Here is a 19,911-nt window from a genome sequence, read left to right as displayed (position 1 = left end):
ACACACACACACACACACACACACACACACACACACACACTTTTCACATACAAGGAATTTGCTTTGGACGTTACTGGTGCGGCATTAGCTGACAGACATTAACAGACAGATAATACAATAAAGTGGTTCAGTAAAATAAAATGAAATATTAAGTTAAGCACAATAGAATAATATATTTATGAAATAAAATATAGGCCAGGGCTGTACGACTGTATAGACTGAAGCAATGTGCCTGTACGTAGGAAGCAACATCGCTGTACATAGGAAGCAATGCACCTGTACGTAAGCATATTTTGCATAGTAAGAAGCAAACTATGGTTTGCCCTCTTGTGGACATAATGCGCAACAATAGATATTCGAATGGTTTGAACCTGTGTTCTTTTAGTTGTTTTAAATCTTTTTATTTTTCATGAGGTTTCACATTCAATCGACAGATCTACAGAATGTTCAGTGTCACTCTCATGAACAATTTTTAACAATTTTCCTTGTGCTCCCCACTCAATCCATTCTCCCATCTCTCACTCACACTCACACACTGGGACATACACACACGTACACGCGCACACACGCGCATACAGGCATACACACACACACTCACACACAGACACACATACACTTGCCCACATACACACAAATAAACAATTAGACAACAAAAAAAAAGAAAATAATAATAATAATAATACAAATAAAGTAAAATAAAATAAAATAAAGGGACAGTAGGTAAATCATAAGTAAATAAGGAATAAGGAATAAAAGTGCAAATGTCGGTATTGTAAACAGTGACATTTTATAGCACCCAGTTGCTCACACCTGCTTATCGATAGCTACTCCGACAGAGAAGGGTCCGGGCCGCTGCGTGTTCAGCTCCCTTTCCCAGACCCGACCCCGTGGGGGCAGGGTTTGACAGCCATGCGCAGGCAACCAGGCACTTATACGCAGACAAAGAGCCTCAACAGATCAGCTAATCTAATCTGCTAAAACTCCACGTCTGTTATTTAGATATGACACATTTATAGGACTACATTATGAGTTTCCAGTTGAGTATAGAGTGGATTCCAGAGTTCTTGAAATAAGTGACCCTGGTTGTGCTTTTCAAGCGTTATCTTTTCTAAGGGAAGAAACTGAGATATTTGTTCTATGAACATGTTGAATGTTGGTGCGATTTCATTTTTCCATAGAAGAAGTATACATTTCTTTGCAAAATATGTTATGTATACCAACAGTCTGCATTTCTTTTGGTCTAAGTGGCAGTTTGTTATATTATTTAATAGATAGACACATGGTGATAACTCAAATTCCAACTCCATGACAGATTTAGTAAATAAGTGGATCTTGTTCCAGAAATGCTTCAATTTGCTACATTGCCAGAACATATGCAGAAATGTTCCTTCTTTAATTTTACATCTTGGGCAATTTGGTGAGTTTTCTTTCGAGATTTTGTGCATTTTTACAGGAGTAAGGTAGAATTTATGAATAAATTTGAAATTACTTTCTTTGATCTTATTGCTTGTAAAGGGAAAGAAAGTTCGATCACAGATATCTTGCCAATTGTTTTCTTCAAATTTCGTTGCCAGGTCCGTCTCCCAGCATCTTAATAGAGCTGGGAAGACTGTTTGGCATTCATTAGTTAGAATTTCATATAGTTCACTGATTTTACCTTTAATTGTGGATGAGGTAGTTAGTTTTTCTTCCAATTCTGTCATTTCAAAGCTTAACTTGTTTTCTTTAATAAGTGAACTTAAAGTGCTTTGAATTTGCATATATTTTAAGAAGTCTGAGTTAGGAATGTTGTATTCTTCTCTTAGCTCCTGAAATGCTTTTAATTTCCTGTTTTTATGAAAAAGGTCTTTAAGTTGAGTTACCCCCAAGTGTCTCCACTTGTTTATATCAGTTGAATGAAAATATTTTTTTAGGTCAGGGTTTTGATGAATAGGTGAATAAACAGAGATGCATTTAGTTATGCCAAACTTTTTCGAGCAATCTTTCCATGCAGATAGGGTATTCACAACCGTGAAATATTGCTTTATATTTTCTATTTTGTCAAAATTCTTTATAAAAAAAAGAGAGTTTAGAGGTAAAGGATCAACCTGTCCCGCTTCTATCTGTATCCAGTGTGAGTCTGGTCCTCCCAATGACCATGATACTATATTTCGAAGTTGGGCTGACCAGTAGTAGTGTTGGAGATTGGGAAGACCTAGACCACCCATGGACTCAGGTTTCATAAGAGTCAGTAATTTAATCCTTGGTTTTTTATTGGACCAAATAAATTTTGAGATACGTTTATTCAATATGTTAAAATATGTTATAGATAGGTAGCAGGGTACATTTTGAAAGAGAAAGTTCAATCTCGGAAGGATATTCATCCTGATGACGTTTATCCTTCCTAGAAGGGATAGGGGTAGTTTGTCCCATCTACCTAGATCTGTGTTAATTTCAATTGTAAGAGGAGTGTAATTTTTTTCAAATAAATCATTTAATTGCGGTGTAAAGTGTACTCCCAAGTATTTGAAGCCTCCTGGTGACCATCGAAATGGATAGGATTTCTGCATTTCTTTTGTTGGTTTCATATGTAGGAGACATGCATTAGATTTATTATAATTTATCTTGTATCCTGAGTACTTTCCAAATTGTTCGATTGTGTTATACAGATGTAATAAGGAGTTTTCTGGTTGCTCAATGTATAGAACAATGTCGTCAGCATATAAAGATATTTTGTGTTCAACCTTATCGATATACACTCCTTTTATGTTAATGTTGTCTCGTACAGATGCAGCCAAAATTTCTATTATTATTGCGAATAATGAACTTGACATTGGGCACCCCTGTCTTGTTCCTCTCATTAAGAGAAACGGATCAGATGTATTGCCATTAGTAATAACTGCTGTGTTCTTTTAGAAGGAATATTCTAATGTAATTTTGGCCAATTTTGACAGCCCTACTGTACATAAGAAGCAACATGCCTGTACGTATGAAGCAATGTGCCTGTAAGTAGGAAGCAACATGCCTGTACTTAGGAAGCAACATGCCTGTACTTAGGAAGAAATGTGCCTGTTCGTATGAAGCGACATGCCTGTACATAATAAGCAACGTGCCTGTACATAAGAAGCAATGTGCCTGTACATACGAAGCAATGTGCCTGTTCGTATGAAGCAATGCGCCTGTACATAAGAAGCAATGTGCCTGTACATACGAAGCAATGTGCCTGTTCGTATGAAGCAATGTGCCTGTACATACGAAGCAATGTGCCTGTTCGTATGAAGCAATGCGCCTGTACATAAGAAGCAATGTGCCTGTACATAAGAAGCAATGCGCCTGTACATAAGAAGCAATGCGCCTGTACATAAGAAGCAATGTGCCTGTACATAAGAAGTAATGCGCCTGTACATAAGAAGCAATGTGCCTGTACATAAGAAGCAATGCGCCTGTACATAAGAAGCAATGTGCCTGTACATAAGAAGCAATGCGCCTGTACATAAGAAGCAATGTGCCTGTACATAAGAAGCAATGTGCCTGTACATAAGAAGCAATGTGCCTGTACATACGAAGCAATGTGCCTGTTCGTATGAAGCAATGTGCCTGTACATAAGAAGCAATGTGCCTGTTCGTATGAAGCGATGTGCCTGTACATAAGAAGCAATGTGCCTGTACATAAGAAGCAATGTGCCTGTTCGTATGAAGCAACGTGCCTGTTCATAAGAAGCAACGTGCCTGTTCATAAGAAGCAACGTGCCTGTTCGTATGAAGCAATGTGCCTGTACATAAGAAGCAATGTGCCTGTACATAAGAAGCAATGTGCCTGTACATAAGAAGCAATGTGCCTGTACATAAGAAGCAATGTGCCTGTACATAAGAAGCAATGTGCCTGTACATAAGAAGCAATGTGCCTGTTCATAAGAAGCAACGTGCCTGTTCATAAGAAGCAATGTGCCTGTTCGTATGAAGCAACGTGCCTGTTCATAAGAAGCAACGTGCCTGTTCATAAGAAGCAACGTGCCTGTTCATAAGAAGCAACGTGCCTGTTCGTATGAAGCAATGTGCCTGTTCATAAGAAGCAACGTGCCTGTTCATAAGAAGCAACGTGCCTGTTCATAAGAAGCAACGTGCCTGTTCATACATTTACATTTAGTCATTTAGCTGACGCTTTTATCCAAAGCGACTTACAAGTTCTGTACGACAAGCCATCAGGAAGGGCACAACTCTATCAGCTGAGCAACAATGTTCATCAAAGTGTTGAGTGCTACAGTGTAGGTTAGTTTATTAGGACAAGTGCATGACAGTACGGTTAGTTAGGGTTAGATTTTTTTTTTTTATTGTGTTTTTTTTTTTTATTCAGATAATGGTTGAAGAAGTGCGTCTTTAGTCGACGGCGAAATATTGGACGTGATTCGGCTGTCCTAACTGGGGTGGGTAGTAGTTCATTCCACCATTGTGGGGCAAGGACTGAGAATAGGCGACTTCTCTTTGATGACCCTCCCGGAGCTTGGATAGGAGTAGGTCTGAGGCGGCCAGAAGATGCAGAGCGTAGGGGTCTTGAGGGTGTGTAGTTAGAGACCATTGACCGGAGGTAGGCGGGAGCGGTTCCCTTTGCCGCACGGTATGCTAGGTCGAGGGCCTTGAAGCGGATTCGTGCAGCAATGGGGAGCCAGTGCAGGTCCCTAAGAAGTGGGGTGACATGGGCCGACTTCGGTAGGTTTGAGATCAGGCGGGCCGCTGCGTTCTGAATGAGTTGAAGAGGCTTAGTGGCAGTGGCCGGGAGGCCAGCGAGCAGTGCATTGCAGTAGTCGAGGCGGGAGATGACTGTTGATTGGACGAGGAGTTGGGTGGCTTCTTTTGTCAGGAAGGGGCGGATCCTTCTGACGTTCATAAGAAGCAACGTGCCTGTTCGTATGAAGCAATGTGCCTGTTCATAAGAAGCAACGTGCCTGTTCATAAGAAGCAACGTGCCTGTTCGTATGAAGCAATGTGCCTGTTCGCATGAAGCAACGTGCCTGTACATAAGAAGCAATGTGCCTGTACATAAGAAGCAACGTGCCTGTACATAAGAAGCAACGTGCCTGTACATAAGAAGCAACGTGCCTGTTCATAAGAAGCAACGTGCCTGTTCATAAGAAGCAACGTGCCTGTTCATAAGAAGCAACGTGCCTGTTCATAGGAAGCAACGTGATTGTACAGTACGTAGGAAGCAACATCACCAAGGGGGCGATAGCGGCTTAGGAGGTAGAGTCAAGAGTCAAGAGTTTTATTTGTCACGGCATAAAAGTATACAATGAAATGCGGTGGGTCTTGCCCGCAACGATTGTGCATAATACAATAGTAATATATAATAAGAATCCAATAGAACGACATTGTGCAATAAAACAAGTAAACAAAGTAGGGCATATCGGTATATGTACATGAGTTATTTACAGAGCATGGTAGGACATGCTAGGTCCTGTGGTAGTGGTAGAGCAGTCGTCTGGTAATCCGTAGGTTCCCGGTTCAATTCTCGCTCCTCCTGGGCAGGGTGTCAAAGTGTCCTTGAGCAAGACACTTAACCCCTAATTGCAGATGAGCAGGTTGGCAACTTGCATGGCTGCCTCGCCCATCGGTGCGTGAATGGGTAAAATGTGAGGAACAAATTGTAAAGCGCTTTGGATAAAAGCGCTATATAAATGTAGCCATTTACCATTTACCATTTACCAAGGATAAGCCTTGTATTGTGCCATAGAAGTTAATATTGTGGAAAAACTAGACCATTAATCATGAAATTGAAACACTACACTAAGTAGTATTAATTTCACAGCAAGGTTGAGTGACCATGGAGCGACCCCTATAGATGCCACGCCGAACGACCTGAATTAGCTGCACAGGTGGGCCACATACTTTATCAGTGGCTTTGGAATAGGGTCAGTCCAAATTTCAAAAACACTATCTCCAAAACCACACTGGGGCTAACCCAGCACTAGTTCTCTCTGGCCCTAAATATTCCTAAGGAATATTTTCTCCAGAAAGGGATCCATCTAAGGCAGGGGTTCTCATTTTTCTTTATACGACAACCCCATTTTATTTAGAAATTTCTTTGGCGACCCCACACTTAATGTATCACATAATTTCAACATGGAAATAAGGAATATCAAAATAAAAGCACACGTTGTTGAACTTGATCATGCATATTTATTAGAAAATGAAATTACAGCACTATGTTATCAATGAAATGTATGAATCTTATCAACAAAAGCAAAGGAATTGTTTCTGTATACACATTTATAAAACAAGGCATATTTCGCCCCAAATATGTTGCCAGAACATAAAAAAAGAAAATAAATTGCGTTCACATGCGCTTTTCAAGAATAAAAACTTAGTAGACTTAATGGGAAGGGTGTGCTTGTACATTTTAACAGTTCCATGATACATGGCTGCGTTGTGCTGAGAAAGAGGCACAGATCCGCTTCTACTCTGTATTTATCTGTATTTCTTTTTAATGTCAGTGCAGAAAATCCGGCCTCTCCAGTGAACGTGACTTTCTCGTCACACGAAAGATCAATTTGCACCTCCTGCTCAGACAGTGGGAGGCCTGTTGCATCATGCATAATGAACAGATCTAGGATCCAGTTGTCGAAATTGTCTGTGCTCTCCGAATAGTTCCGAAAATGTTCAATGAACCCTTCTATGTGGCTACAGATGATGGGCTTCAAATTCTTTTTTGCAACATTCTGTTCCTCCAAAAAGCCATCAAGCTGAGCAAATATCCCTAAATCTCTGCTGATTATCCTGGAGTTTCACAAACAGAGTTCCGAGTCCGAGTCCGGACCTTGTAGTCCCAGATTCAATGAAGGGGCGAGACATGGCAAATACAAACAGCTGCCAGGTGGAAAACTAAATCTGAGTTGGGCTCGTATAGTTCTTTTTCTCGATTTCTTTCACTTAAAAAAAAATATATTTTTGCCAATGCGCAACCCCATTGTCACCTACCAATGACCTCACTTTGGGTCGCGACCCGTAGTTTGAGAACCGCTGATCTAAGGAAATCATAGGAAAACACAGAAATCATCTAAGTTAACAGCTCATTAATGAGGGCTTTGCACATGACATATCTACATTGTAGTTTGTCCCAGGCTTTGGTCTAATTGACTCAATCAGAGAGATGTTTGTTATATAGTTCATTAGATATTCGATTGTAATTCTTTCTTAATTGCACACTGTTCTCGAAACGCATGTGCCTGTGAAGCTTCAGGACTCTCTTTTATTTCACTCAACTCGTTTTAACACACCGTGGAAACTTGCAGTGCTAATTCCAACTAATTAAAGGAACACGCCAACATTTGGGGAATAGAGAGGCAAGAAGATAGATACCAGTTTCCCCTCTGTGCGTTCAGTAGAGAGCTATCTAGCTGCACGTTAGCCTAGCTTAGCACAATGAATGGAAGCGGACAGTGCCGGTTAGCCTTCAGGAGAGGTGTTAGTTGGACAATGCCTAGGATAACCAGCACTGTCCTCTTCCAATCATTGTGCTAAGCTAGTTAGCCAGTTAGCTTTCTACTGAACGCACAGAGAGGAAACTGGTATCTATCTTCTTTTCTCTCTGGAGAAGACGATAAGCTAATTTCCCCAAATGTTGGCGTGTTCCTTTAACTCCCCGTAACTCTGCAGCAGGACTGTTCACAGTGTTGGGATGTATGTGCGTGATTATGCACATGAATCCGCTTTGTGCCACTTGTACTAATTGCCCTTGTCTATGTCTCCGCAGGGCAAAGGCGTAACACGTCATCATGGGGCAAACTGGGACGCGATCCTTGTTTCTCGCCTCGCAACTCACCTTACTGCTGGCCGTAATATCGTTCCAAATTAAACATGCAGTAGCCGGGGGCTCCGCCCAGACTCACACGTTGGATAGTAACGCTACGCTAAGCAACGAAACCAAATGTGGCGGGAACACCGAGTGCATGGAGGGGGTCATTCTGCCCATATGGATGCCCTTGAACCCGGGGTTAACGGACAGGCTGGCCAGAGCGACCATCTACTTCGTGGCCTTGTTCTACATGTTCCTCGGGGTGTCCATCATCGCCGACCGCTTCATGGCGTCCATCGAGGTCATCACCTCCCAAGAGAGGGTGATAACCATCAAGAAAGCGAACGGTGAGAAAATCACCACGACTGTGCGCGTGTGGAACGAAACGGTATCCAATCTGACCCTCATGGCCTTAGGTTCCTCAGCCCCGGAGATCCTGCTCTCGGTCGTGGAAGTATGCGGTCACGACTTTAAAGCGGGGCAGCTGGGTCCGAATACCATTGTCGGGAGCGCCGCCTTCAACATGTTCGTCATCATTGGCCTCTGTGTCTCGGTCATCCCCGACGGCGAGCACAGGAAAGTCAAGCATTTGAGGGTGTTCTTCGTCACCGCCACTTGGAGTATATTCGCATACGTGTGGCTCTACCTGATCTTAGCCGTCATCTCTCCGGGAGTCGTGGAGGTTTGGGAGGGCCTCCTCACCCTGTTCTTCTTCCCCCTGTGTGTCGGATTAGCTTACGTCGCCGACCGGAGACTCCTTTTCTACAAGTACATGTACAAGCGCTACAGAGCCGGGAAGAGGAAAGGAATTATCATCGAGACGGAGGGAGAGCCGCAGCTTCCTCCCAAGGTAGACATTGAGATGGACAGAGAGGAGTTGATGGACGTGGTGATGAAGGACCTGGAGGAGGAGGAGACAAGGAAAGAGATGGCGCGGATCCTGAAGGAACTAAAGCAGAAACACCCGGAGAAGGAGACGGAGCAGCTGATAGAGCTGGCTAATTACCAGGTGTTGACCCAGCAGCAGAAGAGCCGCGCCTTCTACCGTTGCCAGGCGACCAGACTAATGACAGGAGCGGGGAACGTTCTGAAGAAACACGCAGCCGACCAGGCCAAGAAAGCCATCCAGCACGACATCTGTTTGGAGGTTTTACAGAATGACTTCTCGTCCAAGATCTATTTCGACCCCGGTGCGTATCAATGCCTGGAGAACTGCAGCACCGTAGCCCTGAACGTGGTGCGCCGCGGCGGGGACCTGACAAGCACCGTCTCGGTGGAATACCGCACTGAAGACGTCACGGCTAACGCCGGTTCAGACTACCAGTTCACAGAGGGCACCGTGATGTTCAAGCCTGGCGAGACCGAGAAGGAGATCAGGATCGACATCATTGACGACGACATCTTTGAAGAGGACGAGCATTTTCTGGTTCACCTTAGCAACGTGAAGGTCATCTCCGAGGGCGCCAGCTCGGTACATCACAAGGCGAATCACATTGACGACTTAGCGGGCCTGGGTCTACCCTGCTCGGCCACTGTCACTATCTTTGACGACGACCACGCTGGGATCTTCACGTTTGAAGAGCCGGTGGTGACGGTGAGTGAGAGCATCGGCATGATGGAGGTGAAGGTTATCCGCACCTCGGGCGCCCGCGGGGTCGTGGTGGTTCCATACAAAACCATTGAGGGCACCGCAAAAGGAGGCGGAGAGGACTTCGAGGACACGCATGGAGTGCTGGAGTTCGATAACGACGAGATCTTGTAAGTTAAAATCTTACTTTTAAAGGTATACATGGTTGTTAACTGCCATTAAAAAGAAGAAGAGGAAACAGAAATTGGATGTGTTGTGAATACTGGCGAAGAAATATAGTTTCACCTTGACACAGGGCAATCATATACCAAGACATTTCTATCTGAATGTACGTCTTGTCTCCATTAGCTCTGTTCAGCCTGGCTGGGGTTATCCATCATCTAGCATGGTATGGTATGGTTGGGTTTGTGTCTCCATTGCATGTCTTGTAAACTCTCCTGCTAGGCAACCTTTTAAAATTCACACCAGCAACTGTGGTACACAAGCTAAACCAGTCCCAGACAGTTTTGGCCAGGTTGTGAAAGGTGGCTGCCTCAGCCGGGGTCCAGCCAGGTTTATCCACATTCTAAAGACAATGGAGATGGTTACTATGTGCCAGACAGGCCACACGGCTAAACCCTGGCTAGTGGAGACAAGGCATTATAGAATTCTTTGTGTTCTCACGGCTAAGTACTGTAGGCAATTCCAGTCATTGATAAGAGTGTGGACATTGTAGATTTAGTTAGTTCCACAATTCAGGAACTTGTGATTTTTTGTCCTCCACTAAAGAAAGTCTTAGTGGACTAATAGTCATAGGAGGACTTTGTCTTCTAATGGATTATTTGTATATTATTGATTAACTCTATAGGTTATGTTAAAGTGGTGCGTGGTCCAGTTACAGGCAGCGACGCGAGCGAGCGTGATTGCGAAAGTGATTAAAATGTATTCGTTTCAATCAGACTATCCTGACCTGCCGTGAGCGACAGCGAACTGAGCGGCGATGTCGCTCACCCCTCAAATATTCGCTCGCTGTGTCTCTAGTTGAGCGATTACGCGGCCAAGTCCCGCCCCTAAACACGTTTTATTGGTCGAGAATCGCAGGCTGCTTTGCCCCCTGTGCTTCCAGGTAAACACACACACACAGACACACTCGGACACGCGCCGCCTCATATCAGGACAGTGTCGCGCTCGATTTCGTCTCCAGTTCGCTCGCTCGCTCCCTGTCAGGAACCAGACTTATGCTGCTCTGATTATTTCCACTGTGAAAGGATATAATCTTCGTACATTTTTACCATGTTTTCTATGTGAAATCCTTTTCTTCAAAGTAACTAGTAACCGATGGGTTCAGATAAATGTAGTGGAGTAAAAAGTACAATATTTCCTTTGAAATGTAGTGGAGTAAAAGTATAAAGTTCCCTAAAATGAAAACACTCACATAAAGTACAGTACTTGAGTACTAAAAATACTTAGTTACTTTCCACCACTGGCAATACCTTGTGTGATAGCGACCTTATCACCTTATCGCACCTTACTTCTCTTAAGTCAGTAAGGGCATCAAGACAACATAGCGTCCACGTTCTCTCTGTGCTCTTCACTCTCTGCCTCCTGATCCTTTGTCCTCTGCTTTCAGTCACTACTCTGCTGATTGGCCGGCAAACACCCAACAACCACTTTTTTCACCACTTTTTATGAAGGCTTCAAAGCTTCAATCGATTCCATGGTAACCAAGGGCAAAATCAAGATTCAAATGCTTAATTTTTCTTTGATTTATTTACCACTCCAAAATGTGCCTATATTGGCATAAGAAGTAGTTTATAGAAATACTGATTAAACATTTGTTTTGAAAAGCAGTTATTCTGTAGGCGGCTGGGTGGCGTAGTGGAGATTGCGCTCGTCACCAATGCAAGAGGCTGCGGTCTCGACTCCCGGAGTCAGCATTGCCTGCGGCTTGGGCCAGTCGTCATACTATCTCAATTGGCAGAGGTAGCGGGTGGAAAGTCGATGGGTGGGGATTGGACGACAGCGACTCCTACAGGTCGGTTGGGTGACGCCTGTACAGCAGAGTCAGGAAGTATCGGGGGCAGCGTGAGCCTCCCACACATTACTCCTCGCCACTGAGAGTCTGCGCTGTCTGGTGAAAAGATGGGACAGGCTGCCTCCTCGTGTACCGGAGGGGACACATGATGCAAGGCTTCTATCCTCACTACAGCCGACCAGTGGGAGGCATAGTCTAGCAACGTTCAAGACAGGGGAGGGGAGAATTGAAGGGGAGAATTGGCAATACGAAATTGGAAAATAGAAAATAAGGAGAAAAAGTAGATACAAAATAAAATAAAATAAAAGCAGTTATTCTTAGACAAGGACACATAGTCATGACAACTTTCAGAAAACCTATCTGCCCTAGCTCTCATCACAGGACACTTTGCACGTAAGATCAGATACGATAAGATAAGATCAGATAAGATAAGATATTCCTTTATTGATCCCCTTGGGGAAATTCAGGCATCATAGCAGCATGGGAGAGGGGAGGTACAGGTATGGGCAGGGTAATAAAATAAATACATAAATATAGGCAATAAAATGTTATCTGAATATTGAAATATGAGAAAAATAAACAGTGCAAACAATATAATTAACTCTGAATATAAAAATATGAGGAAAATAAATGGTGTAAACAAAGGTGCAGATGAGGGTCTGTATGCCCTATCGGTTATATTATACGTTATAATAAATATAGGCAATAAAAAAATATTTCATCTGAATATATACTATGAGTAAAAGTATAAATGAGGTGCAGAGCAGGTGAGGGTCTGTATATGATATACGTCATACGTTATAGTCCGTGCAGGTTTTGGTAGTTAAGAATCAGACACACGTAGTGGTCAGACGTTCCTACAAGTTCTGCAGCCGTTAGTTCTACAGTTGTTGGAAGCCGTGGCTTTGATTATTTGATGATAATGAAGCTTAGAATCAGGTCAGTCTTACTTTTTGTACACAATTGTTTTGTGTGCAGGGCATTCATATACTGCCCCCCCCCCCCCCCCACACACACACACACACGCTCAACATCAGTGGGATCTTTTATGACCTGGAGTGCCTCTGCATTTGGACATGGGACACAGTACAGAGGGTCTGAGTGGACCAATAGCCCAGTGCTGTTCTATTTGTCTCACAGACGACAGGCGTTGATGAATCACTGTTGCTGGGGCGCAGAGGACAAGACATGACAACTAATTATCTGTGTGATGTTAATACAAGAGTTGCATGAGCAGATCGGCTGCGCGGTACAATAGTCACTATAATGTAAATATATACTATAAGTAAGTAAGTATACACACAGGTGCAGTATGCATAATATGCATACTAATAATAATATAGTATGGCGTGATATACTTCATACGTTATACGTTATCCGTTTAGGTAGTTCATTGAGCAGATTATGTTCCATTTAAAGGACGGTATTACGAGAACAACTTGCATACCTGTTTATTAAAATGATCTGTCATGAAGTGACCTTTTAGAATGTAATAAGTGCGTTCACATAGCCATTAATACCAGCAAGCTGTTCCCCTAGCAACGGAACATCAACAAAATACTTATGAAAATGTCTATATGCTTCTTTACAACTCTATCCTTTGAGACAAAACCTTTTTTTTGCTGATGCCACGAGATGAAGTAATATATATATATATATATTTGTATCTTTATTTACGCAGGAAGGTCAGTTAAAAACTCATTCTTACTTACAATGACGGCCTGGTCAGAGGACACAGGGCCTCTCGAAGGGTAACAGGGAAAGGGGACAAATAAATAAAATACATTAAAAATAAATAAATAAAACAATAAGAACAATCCAGACTATTAGACACAGACGATGCATACATCACAGATGTAAGGAAATTAAATAAAACACAGACCAAACAAACAACCAAATAAAATGACAAGCTATCTAATATATGAAGCAGAAAACTATTTACAGTTAAAAGGCTGGGTGACTGACAGTTGCAGGTGTGTTGCAGTTTTACTTATGTCGGCCTGGCGAGAGGACAAAAGGTCCCCTTGAAGGGTAACACGGAAAGGGGACAACAAATAAATAAATAAATGTATTAATTCAATAAATAGAAAAGAGACAGATGGTACATAACATCACAGAGGAAAGGGAAATAATTAAAACACATCAAACAACCAAATAAAATTACAAAGGGGCATACATGAAGCAGAACAGTCAGATTACAGTTAAAAGGCTGGGTGACAGCTGTGTGTGTAAACAACTCTGCGATAGAGTCCTTAAAAGTAGTGAGGGGGATCAATTTGTCCATTTTCAATGTCTTTTTCATCTCGTTCCAACTGCTGGGAGCAGCAACTTGGAAGAAGGATTGTGCAAAGGAAGTATGACCATGTAGCTTGAGATTTAAGTAGCAAACCATTCTCTTTTAGACTGGAGCAGCCCTGAATTTCACCGGTACAATTTGGTTTACATGTTTGAAATAGTCGTTGGGGACAAGGCTTTCTCCATGGATGGCAGCTGGCGGGAACATAGTGACAAAAAGATTGATTCTCCAGAGCGTAAACACTACTCTAACGAAGAGGAGTTACGCCGTCTTGAAATGGAAAAGGTGTCACGTTCATGTATCGGTTCAGGCGGATTGATGACGAGATGCCCGCGAATTTACACAGAACCTTAATGGATTGCTTTGAAGTGCATGATGTAAATGCCACTCAGTGAGACTTGGCTTGGAATGGAATGGAATGGTTGCCATATATAGGCAAGGGCACCAGCCACTGCAGGAAGCTGATGCTTATACGTTGTCATTAAACGCTTCAGCCTTGGCATTGTGCTATTCTATATTTCATTGGCTTTTCCTTCAGTTTTGTCACAAAATAACACACTGAGGAGGACAATGTTCTCTCACATTTACATTCAGTCATTTAGCTGATGCTTTTATCCAAAGCGGCTTACAAGTTGTGTACAACAAGACAGCAGGAAGGGTACAACTCTGGCAGGTTATAAAGGTAACATTGTTCATCAAACAGTGTTGAACTTGAGTGCTACAGTCTTGAGTGCATAGTAGTATAGACATAAGCATAGTAGGTAGTAATATAGGCAAGGTAGATTACTTAGTAGCAAAGTGCATAATAGTAGAAGACAGTACGAAGGTTAGTATTTTCTTTTTTATGATTATTATAAAAAAAATAAAATCAGATATTGATTGCAAGGTAGACTAAGGTCATAGATATAGAATAGAATAGAAATCCTTTATTTATCCCGAGGGAAAGATCCGGCACTACAGATCGCTCACAGTAAACAATAAACATTTAGGTAGTCATTAGGACTAAAATAAGAATAAGAATATAATAATATAAAAAATAAGAATAAAGAAGGCGCTCGCCACTAACGCAGGAGATGCTGGTATCGAGCCCAGCTCTCGGCGTTGCTACCGGCTTGGCCGGCCGTCATACTAACACAATTGGCAGTGTTAGAGGGTGGGAAAGCCGGTGGGTGGGGATTGGACGTTGTGGACAGCGACTCCTACAGGTCGGTTGGGTGACGCCGGTGCGGCGGAATCAGGAAGTATCGGGGGACGCGTGAGCCTCCCACACGTTACTCCTCGCCACTGAGAGTTCGAGCTGCTGCGGTGAAAAGATGCGACAGGCTGCCTCCTCATGTACCGGAGGGGACACGTGATGCAAGGCTTCTATCCTCACTACAGCCGACCAGTGGGAGGCATAGTCTAGCAACGTTCAAGACAGGGGAGCGAGGGAAGAATTGGAAATACGAAATTGGGATGGGAGAAAAATAGAAAAATGGGGAGAAAAAGTGGATAAAAAAAATTTAAAATAAGAATAAAGAATAAAATACGGTCTGGGATATACATTTTGGTATGTCATTCAAAAGAAATAATAATAATTGATGTTTGGGTTGGATGTCACAACAAATTCCGTGGAAGGTTATTGTGAGTTCATGGAGGAACGCATTCTCATGCCCCCTGTGTCACACTGTCATGCTGGTCCTGCCGGTCCCACGACCTCTGGGTGTGTTCTTCACACACTGTGTGTGGCCGGCAGCCCCTGCTGTACTGTATACATCAGCCAGGAGACGAACCCAGGGCGCCGTGTTGGTGGGCGAGTGCACAGACCTCCACACTGCAGCCAGAGACACACTTCAAGCGCTATATGCTAAACATAGCTGTTAAATCTAACCCTTATTAAAATCAAACTTTATACGCTAAACAGAACCGTTAATCGAACCCTTATTAAAATCAAACTTTATACGCTAAACATAACCGTTAAATCTAACCCTTATTCAAATCAAACTTTATACGCTAAACATAGCCGTCAATCTAACTCTTATTGAAATCAAACGTTATACGCTAAACATAGCCGTCAATCTAACTCTTATTGAAATCAAAGTTTATACGCTAAACATAACCGTTAATCTAACCCTTATTAAAATCAAACTTTATACGCTAAACATAGCCGTCAATCTAACCCTTATTAAAATCAAACTTTATACGCTAAACAGAACCGTTAATCGAACCCTTATTAAAATCAAACGTTATATGCTAAACATAGCCATCAATCTAACCCTTATTGAAATCAAACTTTATACGCTAAACAGAACCGTTAATCGAACCCTTATTCAAATCAAACTTTATACGCTAAGCATAACCGTTAATCTAACCCTTATTCAAATCTAACTTTATACGCTAAACATAACCGTTAATCTAACCCTTATTCAAATCTAACTTTATACGCTAAACATAACCGTTAATCTAACCCTTATTAAAATCAAACTTTATACGCTAAACATAACCGTTAATCTAACCCTTATTAAAATCATACTTTATATGCTAAACATAGCCGTCAATCTAACTCTTATTGAAATCAAACTTTATACGCTAAACATAGCCGTCAATCTAACTCTTATTCAAATCAAACTTTATACGCTAAACATAGCCGTCAATCTAACTCTTATTGAAATCAAACTTTATACGCTAAACAGAACCGTTAATCGAACCCTTATTAAAATCAAACTTTATACGCTAAACAGAACCGTTAATCGAACCCTTATTAAAATAAAAATGTATACGCTAAACATAACCGATAAATCTAACCCTTATTCAAATCAAACTTTATACGCTAAACAGAACCGTTAAATCTAACCCTTATTAAAATCAAACTTTATACGCTAAACAGAACCGTTAATCGAACCCTTATTAAAATCAAACTTTATACGCTAAACATAACCGTTAAATCTAACCCTTATTCAAATCAAACTTTATACGCTAAACATAGCCGTCAATCTAACTCTTATTGAAATCAAACGTTATACGCTAAACATAGCCGTCAATCTAACTCTTATTGAAATCAAAGTTTATACGCTAAACATAACCGTTAATCTAACCCTTATTAAAATCAAACTTTATACGATAAACATAACTGCTAATCTAACCATTATTAAAATCAAACTTTATACGCTAAACAGAACCGTTAATCGAACCCTTATTCAAATCAAACTTTATACGATAAACATAGGCGTCAATCTAACCCTTATTAAAATCAAACTTTATACGCTAAACAGAACCGTCAATCTAACTCTTATTGAAATCAAAGTTTATACGCTAAACAGAACCGTTAATCGAACCCTTATTAAAATCAAACTTTATACGATAAACATAACCGCTAATCTAACCATTATTAAAATCAAACTTTATACGCTAAACAGAACCGTTAATCGAACCCTTATTCAAATCAAACTTTATACGATAAACATAGGCGTCAATCTAACCCTTATTAAAATCAAACTTTATACGCTAAACAGAACCGTTAATCGAACCCTTATTAAAATCAAACATTATACGCTAAACATAACCGTTAATCTAACCCTTATTAAAATCATACTTTATATGCTAAACATATAAATCAGATCTTCTGGTTCAAGTCCTGCTTGTGGCAACTTTTAGTTTGTTTTGGGTGAACTCCCCCTAAATAAAATAAAATTTATTTGTAAGGCCCGACAACACAAAAATGTCCCCATGGGCCGGACACATCTTCTTTAAACAAGTCAAGAAGAAACATCACAATAAATCGAGAACAAAACAAAACACCATGAAATCCAAAATAAAATGTAAAATAAATAAATGAATGCAACACTCCCAGACATACCCCACACGAAGGTAAGGAAAAACTCACAAAAAACCTAGCAATAGGAAAAAAGCACCACTGGCAATGTGGCCTTTTCACATAACCGCTTATTGTGACACTGACGAGCTATCCTGTAGTGGATCTTACTCTAACTGCCTGTCAATCAGTGGCGGACTGGGACACAAATTCAGCCCGGGACATTCAGACGCACCAGCCCACACACCGGCCCACGCACCGGCCCCGAAACCGGCCCACACAACGGCCGTTATGAAACACTTGTCCAGTATTAAACAACCCAAGGCTGTGGCTAAGGAGTCAACATCAGGGAGACCAAATCTACACACCGCCCCTAGATGTGCACTCATGCACAGTGCACACACACACACACACACACACAGAGACACACACATACATATACCGTTACTTCCTGTCATTGGCATATGTTTTTTTTTTTTACTAACATTTTAGTGCCTCATTAGCCTAGGGATTAAGGATACATGAAGTATTAACTACACCATAATAATATTGAGGTTTTGATCCATAGAAAAGGTCTGTGCTACACAATTTCAGTTAGATTGGATTTATTGTCCTTTAATTTGGCACTCATGACATTAGTTGCTTGCCGTTTAATCAACATCGAAAGACCCCCCACTTCCTCCCAGACACCCATTCCAAGAGCTTGCTCTCTCTCTCTCTCTCTCTCTCTCTCTCTCTCTCTCTCTCTCTCTCTCTCTCTCTCTCTCTCTCTCTCTCTCTCTCTCTCTCTCTCTCTCTCTCTCTCTCTCTCTCTCTCTCTCTCTCTCTCTCTCTCTCTCTCTCTCTCTCTCTCTGTGTGTATGTGTCTCTCTGTGTGTGTGTCTCTCTCTGTGTCTCTCCCTCTCTCTTTCTCTCTCTGTGTGTCTGTCTGTCTGTCTGTCTGGACTGGGCTCTCTCTCTCCCCTCAGGGTCAGCTGTGCTGGACTGGGCACTCTCTCTCCCCTCAGGGTCAGCTGTGCTGGACTGGGCTCTCTCTCTCCCCTCAGGGTCAGCTGTGCTGGACTGGGCACTCTCTCTCCCCTCAGGGTCAGCTGTGCTGGACTGGGTGCTCTCTCTTTCCTCAGAGTCAACTGCATAAGAAGAACATCAGCAATCAATAATAATGGCTTGAATTCATACAGCGTTTTTCAGCCTTTTGAAAACACCCAAAGTAGTAGTAGTAGTAGTAGTAGTAGTAGTAGTAGTAGTAGTAGTAGTAGTAGTAGTAGTAGTAGTAGTAGTAGTAGTAGTAGTAGTAGTAGTAGTAGTAGTTTATTCAGTCATCATCTCACACAATACAATATACACCATCATTTAACAATATTTGATTTTACAGTGACTGAGAAGGTACAGACTGAAGCAATGCTTATATAGCCTATGCCTGTCCTATATTCTTAACAAACATTTTAAAAATTAAGACTCCAAAACAGTATTCTAAAAGAAAATAGCAAAAAAAAACAGTATTATTCACCCTTGTAGTTTTCAAAAATAGCTTTACAAACCATTTTCTTAAAAACCAAAAGCGAATTACTCATTCTTAACTGTATATCAGCATTGTTCCACAAAGCGCTTCACAGAAACCATCAAGCATTCACACTCACACAGTCATACGCTACTGGTGGTCGTGAGCAGCATCAGCAAACACAGCTTCCCTGTGGCAGACTGACGGAATCATGTCTGCTATTCAGCGCCAACCACCATCAACAACCTTCATAAATACATTCAACATTAATGGAATAGGCTAACTACCAACTTAGCTGTAGCAGTTAGCTGTTATATGCAATCACATTTGTTTAACTACGGGGTAGTAGTTGACCTAGTTGTTAGCTTAAGCTAGTTAGCTGTGGTTATCTACAAACATGTAGATGAGACTAATCGAGAACATGGCTAACTGTTGGGAATTCTAAGGTACATCTTATTTAAGCATGTAAAATGGCAACTAATCAATTCAATCAATTAGATTACCAATATTATATCAACATGAAAATTTGAAAGGGAACATAATAGTATTTTATTTGAGTATTTACTATTATAATATTAGTAGCCAATTAATTTGCAGCCCGTCCTAGGTTCTGATTGGCTCTCTAGGTTAGCACTTTAGCTTCTGATGCTGTGGTGGGCACTAGTCCTAACATTGCTAACTAAACTTTTAGTCAGAGAAAAAACGTCACGAGTCACGACTATTTACGTCCACGTGCTGTAAGGAATCAGGAATACGGAAAGCACATTGTCTTGTAATAGAATGACTGAAATCACTGCAAGAACTAGTATAGGCTAGCTAGCCCTCATGAACCGGCACACACCAACAGTAGAATATGCACTAGGCTACTGCACGCACCTGTCATGTTACTGTTGGTTCCTTCCACTTGAACTTCATCATCATTAGCAGCAGCAGCTACTCTAACGCCAGCCCTTC

The 19,911-nt window shown here is 41.7% G+C and overlaps 1 protein-coding gene across 3 annotated transcripts in view; it reads left to right on the top strand.

Moving 5' to 3' along the window:
* Nucleotides 1-7,748: 7,748 nt before the first annotated feature.
* Nucleotides 7,749-19,911, top strand: part of slc8a1a (solute carrier family 8 member 1a) — a gene marked incomplete at both ends in the record, with an annotated part of 87,249 nt that continues 75,086 nt past the window's right edge. For 2 of the 3 annotated variants that reach the window (XM_084318497.1, XM_084318496.1), the window contains one exon: nucleotides 7,749-9,526. In XM_084318497.1, coding sequence (XP_084174623.1) covers nucleotides 7,749-9,526 — 1,778 coding nt within the window. The remainder of the gene's footprint in view (nucleotides 9,527-19,911) is intronic. The other variant, XM_084318498.1, reaches the window with a different exon arrangement.

The sequence above is a fragment of the Notolepis coatsorum genome, assembly GCF_963971535.1.
Source record: "Notolepis coatsorum genome assembly, chromosome: 7".
NCBI lineage: Eukaryota > Metazoa > Chordata > Actinopteri > Aulopiformes > Paralepididae > Notolepis > Notolepis coatsorum.
Note: the sequence above shows the minus strand (reverse complement) of the source record. Positions and strands in the feature narration are given on the sequence as shown.